Source organism: Ylistrum balloti, unplaced genomic scaffold (genome assembly GCF_031769215.1).
Source record: "Ylistrum balloti isolate Yb309-2 unplaced genomic scaffold, AGI_CSIRO_Ybal_v1 Utg369716, whole genome shotgun sequence".
NCBI lineage: Eukaryota > Metazoa > Mollusca > Bivalvia > Pectinida > Pectinidae > Ylistrum > Ylistrum balloti.
Genome location: NW_026781939.1, coordinates 817,407 through 831,357, shown reverse-complemented (window position 1 = coordinate 831,357; position 13,951 = coordinate 817,407). Strand labels below are relative to the sequence as shown.

The 13,951-nt window shown below is 34.8% G+C and overlaps 1 protein-coding gene across 1 annotated transcript; it reads right to left on the bottom strand.

The window, feature by feature from the left end:
- Positions 1–2,371: 2,371 nt before the first annotated feature.
- LOC132565326 (uncharacterized) lies at positions 2,372–12,986 on the bottom strand. Its single transcript, XM_060229966.1, has 3 exons — positions 11,950–12,986; positions 5,442–5,465; positions 2,372–2,825 (listed from the first exon to the last, which is right to left on the bottom strand). The coding sequence occupies exons 1-3, from the start codon at positions 12,984–12,986 to the stop codon at positions 2,372–2,374; spliced, it is 1,515 nt and encodes a 504-aa protein (XP_060085949.1).
- Between the last annotated feature and the right edge of the window lie 965 nt (positions 12,987–13,951).

The following is a 13,951-nucleotide window of genomic DNA, read 5'->3' as shown; positions in this document are numbered from 1 at the left end:
TACAACTGTACTTGGTTTAAATAATATTTTATTTTCAGATTTACATTTACAACATACACAATCACAAATTATAAAATTGAAAATGGATCTGGCAACAAGATTATAAAACTTATATTAAGCCATCTCCAACTGTACTTACAACTTAACATCCCTTTTTGATGAAATTGGATCTGGGAATGTTGGATTGACCGCATTTCTTACTTGGATTTAACAAGAACTGATACTATGACGGTGTCGTCGCTGAAACGAATGCCATTTTTACCGGACCACCTCGGCGTATTCTCTCTTTGATATCAAATCAACATACTTGACAGCTCCCACTGTACTACGAGTGGTGTAATGACTGAAAGTGAAACTACTGACGTATTCAATCGGACACCCAAATAACACGCATACCTCTCAATAACAATGGTACTGTATGATCGGATAATGAAACACCGTGTATATTAATTGCCTGGTGCGCGTTGATGAATGAGAATTGTCCTATTCATCAACATGCGTGGTATAATAATGGAACTTGGGGATATGGAAGAACTATAAACATATCTACAATCTGTCTTAATATTAAAAGAATGCTATATTTCCTATATAAGCGAACCAATTGAGGACAGGACCAATCCCAACGATACCATAGAAATTCTATCTGGACAACCAGACAAGACAAGATGGGTTTTGCACGTTATTGATAAAAAGCGATCACAGAAGAACGTAGCGCACATAACAAGTTCATCTCAGAGTTTTTAAGCTGTCGGGATAAAAGTGACTTGAACCTTTTCCTTAACGGAAGTTTAGACATCCGTCTGGAGGGGTGTTTATCATAGCCAGTGCTAGCATATTATTTCTAGCCCAGACAACAGATTGCAGGATTTGAGCATGCTGTGTTTGGAATATAGCGTATACAGTTCAAGTTATCGAGGCTGCGGCATTCAAAGGCGTGCGGCATTCAAAGGCGTTTACACATACATACTTAATATCGTCTGGAAAAGAATGGAAATCATATATTCCCAATGCTTGCTGCTGACGCGTGTGGATCGCGGTTTAATTTGAAATAAAATGAAATATTTATTATCAACCATGTAGTTCGTCGAGTGGAATAGACGGCAATCCGACGGGATTTCTTCACACATTTCATGTATATGCCAACAATAGTGCCGTCAAAATATTCACACGCTGGATGTCATTAAACCGCACTGCTCTCTGGCCAAACAGGTACATTACTGTCGGTTTTACTGATATTCAAGAATCATATATATCACGAGCTTTTAAGCGTTTAAATTTCACATTACATTAAGTATTTCTGGAAAAAAAGGGAGGAAAAAAATAAAATTTTCCCCGCAACAGTCTTCTTTCGACGAGTACGATGTGTTTTCCAATGCCTAGACGTCATAATAGTGTTATTACACGTGTCTTTAAGATTATTTTATGATTTACCAATATGAAAGGAAATAAAACCAAGTCAGTTATATGATGAAAGAAAGATCAATTAAGAAATAAATGAGTTAGGTAAGTGTGCCCTGTTCGGAGCCGATAAAGACTAACTTCATAAGTATCATTTACACATGTTCTTATAATTTTTTATATCATTTAGAAACCACAGCAGTAACAAAGATGTACCCAAGTAACCATTGAGTAATACCATGAATGCTGTATAAACAGGAGTTATTTCCCTTGTACCAAAGTTATGCCATTGACAACAAACGACTCATTTTTGTACAAAGAAATGTATTGTTTACAACGCAGATCATTTCATACACACAACTGTCGTTGTACACTGACAGGAGATATTGCTAGATCACGAGTGAGGCTCCCTGTGTATAGAGTATTCATAAGTGATTCCGAACGAACATGGAACCACTGGTATCGCTTCAAAGCATGTAGTATTTTAAAAATTCCGTATGCTTTTGTCAATATATGTATAGTTATAATTTTATATAAGAAAATTGCAATTTATAAATAACGTCATGATACATCAAACCAACAGCAATGCACAGGTATGTGTTATTTTCACTTTTCACTCTGGCCTTGTGGTACGAGTAATATTCTGAAACAAAATTGCGTGTACGAAATACACTTGTAGATATGTTTCATGATATATATTTGCTATAGCGATCATGTTGTTCATGACGACCATTGATAAAGTATGGCTGCCATTAAGATAAATGAACACACGGAGTTGTGATTCTATCATATATCTAAATATATCACACATTGGATACAATGAACTCGTTCCATAACTTCGCCTCCTTATTTATCCTTGAGTACACCACCCACTTTTGTTTAATGTTCGATACCGTGTCATGAGTATGATAGTTACGAATCACACCGGAACATGTTTATTTTAGTATTTTCTGAGAATAACCTCGATTCGTCATTATAATAATGGTACAGATTTCTCGGCATGGTTAAAATTCGTTGTTGTTAACCATTCTTTGACAGCAGCGTACTTTGATTTCCGAACCGAACTTGGACAGAGAAATTTGGGTAAGAAGGAGGGACCTTCATCAGCACCTTCTACATCAGAGTCCACTGGTGCGGCAGTATCCCCCTGTATTTGCTGCTGTCCGGCACTATTTGCCGGGTCTATTATGTCCGTTGTACGCTTGTCAGAGATTGTGAGGGATTTAGCTGCAGAAACTGGACGGTTTCCTTCCGATGTTGTTTGCTCATTTTCGGCCTTATCCTCACACTCACTAGTAACAGTTGCGTCATCCACCCAACACTTTGGTCCTCTCAATGGTTTCTTGACCTCTGGTGCCTTGACTACTACTGGTTCTGGCGGTGGTGGTGGTGGCGGTTCCGATTCCTTCTTCTTTTTGGCACTTGACCTAACAAAACATAAATATTTCAAGGATGTAAATACCGGTCAAAAATATTGGCAAATGAATTAGTGTTACCTTCAGAATATGGTTGCTTCATCTTCAGTTGCTTGTGTTAAGTAAGACACTATCAAAGTGCCCTGTGCAATGGTATGGAAAAAGTTTATTTGCTTCAATGAAACATTGTTTATCAACTAAACCGGTCAACGCAGTTGAGCTGTTAAGCATTGGATTGTCAACACATTGTATTATGTCGAAAGGATAGCGGAGGACTGCCATCATTGTCTATCCACACTCACTAGTGCCATGGTTCCCGTGTAAACATCCGGTTCATATCAATATTGGGTTTTGTAAAACATTTATGATTGTAATATCTATGTAGACCTTTATGTAAAGTACCACGACATAACAATGTCCTCCATTATAGAGTGGTGTATCTATACAATAACATAACTACAAATCGATGGCATTGATAAACTGCTTTGGTGTAGAAAAAAATTGATGACAGAAACCGTCCACAGATAACTTATAAACAGTTCCTGATAACATACGCTATTGTGAAACCAGATGGCTATTGTGAAACCAGATTTTCCTTGAACATCAATAAATGCGGATGCAATTACTTCCGTAGAAAGCGGTATTTTTTCCTATATCTTTTTTGTTACTGTGTAAATGTCGGACTATCGTTAAAATTTCGGATATATTCAAACTGGTGTTTGTGCTTCTTGACGCTCAAAGTGAATGAGACCTACCCAGTATAAATGTGTATCTGGAAATAGATACTAGGCTTAACTAATGGACAGTTGATATATGATTAGATAGGCGTGTACACATGTTTAGATTTCAATAAAAAGTTGGGAAGATTTATTCGCCCTTTCTGGCTCCCTGTAACCTTTTTGTTGTGGCTGTACACTGTCAAATATTTTTCTGGTATATCCTACAGCCTGATATAGTTGTAATATCATGTTTCCTGGTATACTATACAGACTGTTAAGATATAGCTGTAAATTATAATATCATTTTTCTGGTATATCCTACAGCCTGTATGATATAGTTGCGCATTTTAATACCATTTTCCCTGGTATACTACAAGGACTGTTATGATTTGGCTGTACATTGTAATATCATTTTCCCTGGTATACTACAAGGACTGTTATGATTTGGCTGTACATTGTAATATCATTTTCCCTGGTATGCTACAAGGACTGTTAAGATATGGCTGTACATTGTAATACCATTTTCCCTGGTATACTACAAGGACTGTTATGATTTGGCTGTACATTGTAATATCATTTTCCCTGGTATACTACAAGGACTGTTATGATTTGGCTGTACATTGTAATATCATTTTCCCTGGTATACTACAAGGACTGTTATGATTTGGCTGTACATTGTAATATCATTTTCCCTGGTATACTACAAGGACTGTTATGATTTGGCTGTACATTGTAATATCATTTTCCCTGGTATACTACAAGGACTGTTAAGATATGGCTGTACATTGTAATATAATTTTATCCTGGTATACTACAAGGACTGTTAGGATATGGCTGTACATCGTAATATAATTTTCCCTGGTATACTACAAGGACTGTTATGATATGGCTGTACATTACAATGTAATTTTTTTCTGGTATACTATACTCCATGTATGATAGCCGTACATTTTATATTTTTTCTTGTATACTCTACTAGCTGTAGGATGTTGCGGTATATTTTAATATCATTTTCTGGTTTATAATTGCCTGTGTGTAGTGGCGCTTTAGTGATGAGATCTATGTACAGGTACGTTGTATATTGATGTTTGTTCTGGATAATGGTTGTTGAGAACCATTCTGATCTGTAACATTCACAAACAGGTGTGAAGGCCAATATCAATGGCAGGTACAATACAATCTGCTGGTTACGTCGTCTGAACTGTTGTAATCGACGTGGATTGAATTATTGTATTGAAACCATTAACTGTCAAAGTGGATATGTTCATGTGATATTAGATAAAAGGAGATATGACTTTACCGGAAAAACGTTTTAACGCTTAAACAAACAGTTATACGAGACTCGCAATAAAAAAAGTAATTAACATTATTCATTCACTGAAAAACATGTAACATGTCTTGCTACGTTTCTCAACTAATCATAAAATCGTTGTATGATATTTAAAGTCAATTTTAAAATACAACGACAGTTTTTTACCTTTTCAGAAAATGTTTTTGATAGAACAAATTTTAAAGTCTATATTCTTACCTGTTAATGTTCTCAAAAAAAGATATTCTGCACATAGAAAATGATTTTTGTTCACTAAGAATAAAATCCAGTTCACACATGACATTAAATACATGATTAAGGGTGACATGATTAAATTTGCACGTTTAAAACCACTGCAATACGGTGCATAGTACGACACAGGTTCGGTACGACAAGTAATTTGTGTGACAGCACTTTTTCTTGACAAATATTTGTTATCATGAAAACAGAGGTAATCTTTGTGTGGACAACGCGTATGTGTTCTAAAGGCTTAACTAGGGATTCATTGGTCCGGCCGTGTAAAACAAGGACTGAAATTCAGGTTCCTGTGGAATTCTTATTTGACAAAGTGCTTTCAATCAACATAAACTCAATACTTACATGGCTTTAGCAAGGAATTTTAACCTGAGGAAGAGTAATACATACAAGAAACCGAACACATTTACCTGTAAGTGTTTAACTCGAACGCTTAACCAGTAATACATCAGGAACGAAAACAATCGAAGCAAAATGACAACACATTTTGACTAATTCTAGAAGCCAACAGCTTAGTATTAACCATGTGTACATTGCATTAATCCACAGGTGTGATCGGAAGTTTTATTTTCCGATGCTATCTCCTCTACCGTTTTTATGCCCGTTCGTGTAATCGAACCCCGGACGCCTCAGTGAAAGGCGAAGTTAAACAGCACTGCGCCACTCGTCCACATTATCTCGTTTATTTAAAAGAAAACATGCCAGCTTGTATACACCTAATGATATATAACGTCTGAACTACCCTTCCATACAGCTATGTCATGAACCATGGTTTAGACCAGTGAATAAATAATGTTCCCTTTAAAGTACCGTAGTTCTAGTCTCTGATTTTTTATATAGTTACCTTTGATTCCTTTAATCCCTTGAGAAGAGTTAATCAATGGATTTAGACAGAAAATGCAACTTTGCCATAGACAGATATTGATCCAACATTGAATAATACATGACTTTTATCTTTCATTATTCGGTTCTGTTGCATCTTATTCTAAATAAGTATTAAAAGGTCCTATTCACCTGCATGCCTTTTGTACAACTTCATTGATGACAAACAAATATTCAGCAATGTCATGATTCATTTAACATGTTTCACTGTCCGTTTATTCGGATTATATCGTCCCCTTAAAAGGCAATGATACATTAAGATACTCTTTTGTATATATGTATATACATCTATCAAAATACCAAACTGTATTTGGTTAAAGGTTACTGTAAGAGCAGATTAACGTATAATGATATTATAAAACACCCCACCAATGTTCTTACTTAGGATAAGACGAATGTGTGTTATGTAATTCATAAAACATTTTCTGAAGGAGAAAATCCGTCTGATTGTAGCTGTATACATGTATGTAAGTTTATGTCGGTTGATTTTAATAAGCCAACGATAGCTTATTTATTTTCTAGCACCTAACCACCGACAGCAAAGGTTCAACCACGACTGTCTAGCTAAATATGGCATTATTCTGTGATTGCACGGTTAACCACGTCTGTCTAGTTAGATATAACGTAATTCTGTTGATGTAGGTTTAAACACGGCTGTTTAGTTAAATATGACGTAATTATGTGAATGTAGGTTTAACCACGGCTGTTTAGTTAAATATGGCGTAATTCTGTGAATGTAGGTTTAACCAGGACTGTTTAGTTAAATATGGCGTTATTATGTGAATTTAGGTTTAACTGCCACTGTCTAGTTAAATATGGCGTTATTCTATGGATGTAGGTTTAACCACGGCTGTCTAGTTAAATATGACATTAGTCTGTGAATGTAGGTTTAACAACCACTGATTTTACAGAGATATTTTCATTCAAGTAAGCGTTCAATACATTTGAAATATAACTACGTACAACTCTTGTTTGATTGTGTTATGTCTATATTAATACGGTACTCTTTAAATATACATGCATTATACAGCTTATATTTACTTAATGACATGGTATTTATGTTATATACATTTGCTGTTTGATGCTTTTTTCTGTTTTGTGACTGAACCATTTACTGTTCCTGTCTGTGTGTGACACGAGAGTTCAATACCAAAGTCTACGAAACACCATGACAAAACCTGTATACATACATGAAGGAATTATACAAATTAATTGTCAGGAGCCTATTCTACATTCGTGTTGGAGGAGATTAGCCCATGCTAAATATTGTAAATTCATTATCTGGTGAATATAATTTCAATGTACAGAACCAATATTTAACCTAACACAATAGCTGGGCCCGATATCCACCCTGAAAGAATTCTATTTAGGTATTGCCACAGGTGGCGTTTTTCCTGTCAGTGCCTTATCATGTTGTTGTGAAAAAAATGTCTTATTTTGATCTTTGAGATACCGATTCACGTTTATGGCTAGTTTGAATTTCTATTTTGTCAGAATGCAAGCAATGATAATTTATTTTGTTTTCCATTTGGTATCAATATCAAATCTACATTTTGTATATTCTAGGTGACTGCAGACTGCAGTGAGTTATAATGAACACTGTAAGTTCTTACCTTCGGCAAATATTTAATTATCGTTTGTGTAGAACCAATTAAAATCTGTCACTGATTAAAGATAAGTATGCAGGACACCTATACGTAATCAATCGCGCATTGCCAATTAGTTATTAAGACCTAATTATTTTAAATAGATATATAAAAATTCCTCGGTTAATGTTTTAATATTATGAGATAAAATCGGCTATTAGCATATGACTGCTAACGCATTACCAGAGCATTCATTGTTGATTATTCTGACCTCGACAGGCTATCGAGGTAAACAATCACTGCCAAACCATGGCGATTATAGAACTATCGATTCAAAATGTCAGCTGGTATTTTCGAGGTTAATTGTTTAACAAATTACGATGAACACGAAGAATAAAGGCATATTGATGAAAACTGCAACCTTCATACGTGTATACTTCCCATCAAATTTAAAGATAAATGATAATTTTTCCATTAGTTATATGTTACATACTATAAATACTTGCTCCTGTGTTAATTTTCTTATCTTGGTATTTATAAAGCATCAATTCCAATACAGTCCTGATTTCGTTTCATGGACTTCATCATCAATAAAGTTTTTATGTTATAAAGTTTTTATGTTATTGATCGATTGGAATGTGAATATAATTATTTGAGATAGACAACTGATTACAGCGACACATTATAGTATGTTGTTGATATTTTTGACCATGTTATTATCGTTGAGAAAACACTAAAACATTAAGCATTACAACTGTCAACTGTAATGTAACATATATTTGTGTCTTTGTTCCAAGCTTTAAACTACTTGAAAAATAATATCAAATCAATCATTTATATTGTTTTGTCGGAAAACATGTTATAAAAAACAAGGTGTTATGTGCATAAACATGCATTTATTATTGCCAACATGTATTGAACAAAGGATACCTACTAATTTACCTGTCTATAGCTGGCCACACCTGGAGATACACGTATACGATATCATTGTTGTAAGTCATAAACAGGTCCTTTAGACGTACTAATAGTCCGATAAAAAATCTATTTCGGACGACAAATCGTTAACACATGCCAAATTTAGACAATTCAATAGAGCCATTCTTGATCGCATTCTTTGATTGTGAAGTACAATACATTTCAAATCCTTGTTGTTCTAACGTAAAATTATATTTATGATTTTAATAGAAATATTAAATTTCATCACAAGCATGAACATTCGATATAAAAAGGGCAAAGATATTTCATTCATATTTTGTACATTTATATATATATAGATATATGTACAAAATATGAATTGAAATTGTGTATCGATACATATAGTATTGATACACATATTTATTATGTGAAGGTAATGAAATATTTTAATTAAATAGATGTACTCTTAAAATGTTTTGCCTCGATTTCAGACTGTTTATATTTGCGCATGGAAAAAACAAATGATACAGATAGCTTTATTTTGCATGTCAATACTTGTTTTAAAATGACATAGCATATAAATGTTCAGCCTTATTCTTCCTTTGATGTAATGACAGATTACAACTACACGTGTTTAATATTTCCTTACAATGTTATCAATAAACTAAATCCGAAGTTATGAAATGATTACCTAACCGCCTGCTGTTGTCGTCTTATAAGTAAGTGTTATGCGCGGACTGTGTCTATGGAAATAGGACCACATATTCACATATGTTTTATCTCCGTAAACGTGATAAGCGGGGATTTAATCCAGTATATATATTTATAGTATAGACAGAGGTACATTTCTAATTTAGCAAAACATACAACTTTTTGTGATCAGTTACCACCCCATTCTTGCACCTCTCAATCGCCATATTTTTCATATACCATCAACAATAGAAAGGAGACCTATTGCCGCTCTGTTAAGAGATTTACCTCTTGTATCTTATATTTCAGCCAGTGAGAATCTAATGTTAACAACATTGGCCTGCATTAATCGATATTTTGAAACAGATATCAAGTTTCATTATATGTTTTGTTTAGTATCAGTAGTCGTTAAATAACGACGATAATTTAGCTTAATGGTATTTAAATACCACCAACCAATAGTACTGTAGTTTTCTCGATTAAATTAACTTGATCGGGATTAGATTTCTAAAAGCCTCATTTTAACGAGAATTTAAAATGTTTTTATTGTTTGTTTTAAAATTAGCATTTATTATCAGTATTTCAGAGAGAACAAATTAAATACCCGTGACATGTTGTACTTCGGCTGAACTGACCGCGGTTATAGGTACTGAATGCTCCCACGGATCATGACTCAACTGCTTAACTACTAATGTAATAATTATCACATGTAATGTGACTATGCTGTGTGAGACACATCTTATCAATCGGAACTATGGTCTACATGTTTTCATCTAACAGAATTGATTGAACTCATAATTTAGGTTCACACATTAGAAAATTCCAGCCCCTGTTTCACCATTTAAGGTAATATATCTTAATCAAGATAATTAATTAAAACTTGGTCTATATTGAGTTAATGTCACCAATCTTACTATCAATGTACCGCGCCCTGTGATTGAATGTTGGTTTTAATTTGAAGTACATTTGATCCCTACTTGTCCCCGATTAGTTTTAATGTCTAGCCTTCACACTGGTTGACACTGAAACATTCATTATAGTCATGGCTAAACCTTCAACATTGGGTCAAATGACGAAAATGAAACACGCGTGGTTCAGAATTAAAAGCATGCGTCATTTAAGAACACATGTGGCGTATTCCTTTATGTCTAAGATTAACTTGAAATAGATACGCATCAAAATACCAAAGAGAAACAAAATGTGCTATACGACACAAAATTTATAAAAAGTAAGGTGTTCTTGTAAAGTTGACAGTTTGCCTTTTTAACAGTGACATGTTATTAATTGAAGGTTATTTATTATGAAATTTTAAATTAACTTGGTTTGAAAAATGTCAGACTGTATATAGGCGTAGCTCAGCAATCAATACTAAATATTTCAATGGGGTCTAACCAGGCATGTTTTTTAAACATTATCCTCCACTCATTTCCGCCCTGGACCAACTCAGGACGAGCCTAAATATGATCAAACAAATGAGATAAGCGTTTTTATCCTTTTCAAAATATCTCGACCAAGTCATTTCATTTTCTAAACATCGTTCATCGATTAGTTACTGCCAAAATGATGAAGTCATCATTTAAGTACGATATTTTCGTATCGATCATCTTGCAATTTTCGCATTCAAAGGCAAATCTAATTAAAGCTTGTTATTTGTTTAAAAATGATCACCCGAAATTGAGAAAGTATTCAATTCTAATTCCTATCCAAATTCATTAAGATAACAAATATTATGCAAAACTTGATCTCACATGTTTTCAGGTCATATACCTGTCCTCCGTTTAGAAAACCTTGGCACTTTTTATTTTCATTTAACACGGATTTTCTCATTGTTGAAATATTAATCACATTTCGTATAGCAATACAATGAATATGTATTCAGTATACTTGAATTCAATACGACAGTACTGTGCATTACTGTCTATTGAAATGCTGTGATCTATTCTATATCATGATATTTTCATTTTTTATAAGAAATTGAATTGCCTTCAATAATGACAGATCATAATGATACTTTTTAAATACTGATTATTACGGGTATTTAAACTATTTACAGATATTCAATTTCAAACTCATCACCCTGTATGAATACACCGACCTACTTCTAATATGTATGCACGTAATGGTCGTCTCCAGTAGATATAATTGATATCAAGACCTTATCGTTTATCCATGGTTTAGTAACGGAAACTGACTTTTAAAAGATTGTCACGATACTGATTGTCAGAAGTGGTATTTTATTACAAAACTTATATCCACAGAATAACACTGCGTGGAAGGTCGTCTTTATTTATTTTAATAACACATTCCGAGATATGGTTACGAATCAGTATTACTCGTACTACTCAATCGATAGACAGTGTATTTCTTATCCTCTGTTTGCAAAAGTTAACGTTTGTCGTCAAATCATAAAGATAATAGAAAAAAAAATAGATGTGTTAGCCAGAGTAGAGTTACACTAAAGCTGAAAGAGTCAAGGAAATCTCAAAGTTTAAACCGATGTATATTTCGGTAATGAAATGTAAGAAACCCATACCAACTTTCGATCATGTAATGACAATTAAATTGAATTGAAGAGTGAATGAAAATATAAGTCAGGTGACTGGACATCAAATGCACATGTTTATACGGCATTGCAATGAAATAACCGTTTTATATAAACTATATGACTTTCACCAAATAGATTGAAATGATCAGACTTGCATAAAATGCGTATATTTTTATGAGTTAAACATGCATCTATGTAATAAACTCATTATAAACGGAAGATCATGATAACTTACCTTTGTTTGCCCTTCTTTGCCTTGGCCTTCGGTTCTTCTGGTGGAGGAGGAGGTGGCTTAACCTCAGCTGGTGGTGGTACATCCGGGATGGATTCCTCAATTGAACTTTCGTATTCTAGTGAGTAAAAGTGGACAGTGCCTGACGGCATATTCCTCGTTCTGAATGCAATGTCATTGGATATCTGGGAGGAAGTTCTGGAGGTTTCCAACTCGTCCAATTCAACAAATCCATTCTCACTGTTCAGTTCAACACGTACAGCCCCATCAGTGTTAAAGTCATGGACTGAAGAAATTTCTGAAATACTTCCAGTTCCATTTAATGGCACCAGCTTAAAATCACTTATTGATGATGACCTTGACCTTGGAGATGGAGGATGTATGGGCATAGGAGAGGTCAGCACACGGAACTCGTTGTTGCTCTGACATAGTGTCTTCTGTATCTCTGGAGGTACAATCTTTCCTTTCACGTGGTTATACCTGCCTACAGGCTCAGACTGTGGCCTTAGCCTAATGGAATTCAAGACCTTTCCTCTTTTGTTATAAAGAAGACTGCCATCATATGAGGGTCCATTGTGACCTGCCGTTTGTGGCCGGATGGGTTTTTTGTCTTTTTCCTCGTTAGCATGATACAAAGTACTTGTTTGCTGTTTTGGCTTGTAATTAGAATCGTTTTTGTTCAGATTCTGCACAACACTGTCAAACAGACCAAGGCTGTATTGTCTTAAACTGCCACTGTCTATCCTAGCATTGTGTACTCGTTGTTCCAACTGTTTACGGAGTGCTTGATGTTGCTTTCCTGCTCTCGTCGAGTCTTCGCGAGAGTATTCCATGGGATACCGGCGTGGTTCACGTCCCTGTGAAGTAGAAGCAGATGATACAAACCTCTTGTTTTGGGGTTTGCCCGTTAAAGCCCTTTGTTTTAGCTTCATGTTCAATAATCTACGATCAGATTGTTGTTTGCTCATCAAAGCTTCTTTCATGCTTGGAATATTTCCGAAATTTGTCAAATTAGCCCAACGCTGCGGCTGGTCCAACATTTTGAAAGAGTTTCACATAAAAAGATAAAATACGGTGTATCGTTTCAAAATATATTATCCAGAACACTAGTATATACGTTTGATATCATTTGGTTTCATGCTGTTCGATATATGTCACAAGAAAATAATTTGAATGTTTCTGGAGTCACCACAATACCATCACAGACAGTAAATATAGTTCCGAAATATCGAACGTCCAAATGTTTGAACTGATCCTAAACCATGACACTATGTCATGTGTTTGGTGTCAGAGTACTATCATGTCTTCAATATAAATGTATCAACACCGTGTCAGACTTCACAGCTGCCACAAATACTTAACACACAGCACTAGTCTGCCCTCACGATACCCGGTTTTGTTATGGGAGCCTCGTACACCAAACACAGTCGATATATAGAAACACAGAGCGCTGGTCTATTGTGACAGCTTCGGGCATTTAAGCTATACTATTTTCTACCTAATCTGATAGACTCGGATCAATGTATATAGATATATACCATACGGTGGGTTTACGTATACAAATCGAGGTAAGTGCATTATAACGGGATCTCAGAAAGCACTCGAGGAGAACCCCACCAAACTAGGCGTAATGTCGATAGGTTTATGAGGCAAACTTAAGTTCTTAGTACACACACGGTACGTAGGGTATATAGAAATAATTTGTTCTTAAAACCATTATCGTGCGTAAGACTTGATATAATATGTAAATAAATCCCCTTTAAAGGCGTGTGGTTGTTAATCCTATCCAATCCCGCTATCGAGTTATCCTGGTTCACGAGATCTGACAGTTGTACACAGCTCAGCGGCGCCAGAAGTCAAATTTTCGAATTGGTTTCCTTCCAAAAATTAATAAGCATCATGTAATGTTGTGTATATGATACGGAGAAATTGTGAATCATATACCGTTTATATCTAACATTCAAATTCGATTTTAATGAAGACACCAATGGCTCATGGATGACTT

Excerpts from the sequence above, each read along its gene's own strand:
- LOC132565326 (XM_060229966.1), bottom strand. The coding sequence starts at position 12,986 with ATGTTGGACCAGCCGCAGCGTTGGGCTAATTTGACAAATTTCGGAAAT. Across the intron at positions 5,466-11,949 it reads GCAAAGAAGGGCAAACAAAG|GTTAAAATTCCTTGCTAAAG; the intron begins GTAAGTTATCAT and ends ACTCTTCCTCAG. Across the intron at positions 2,826-5,441 it reads AAATTCCTTGCTAAAGCCAT|GTCAAGTGCCAAAAAGAAGA; the intron begins GTAAGTATTGAG and ends ATGTTTTGTTAG.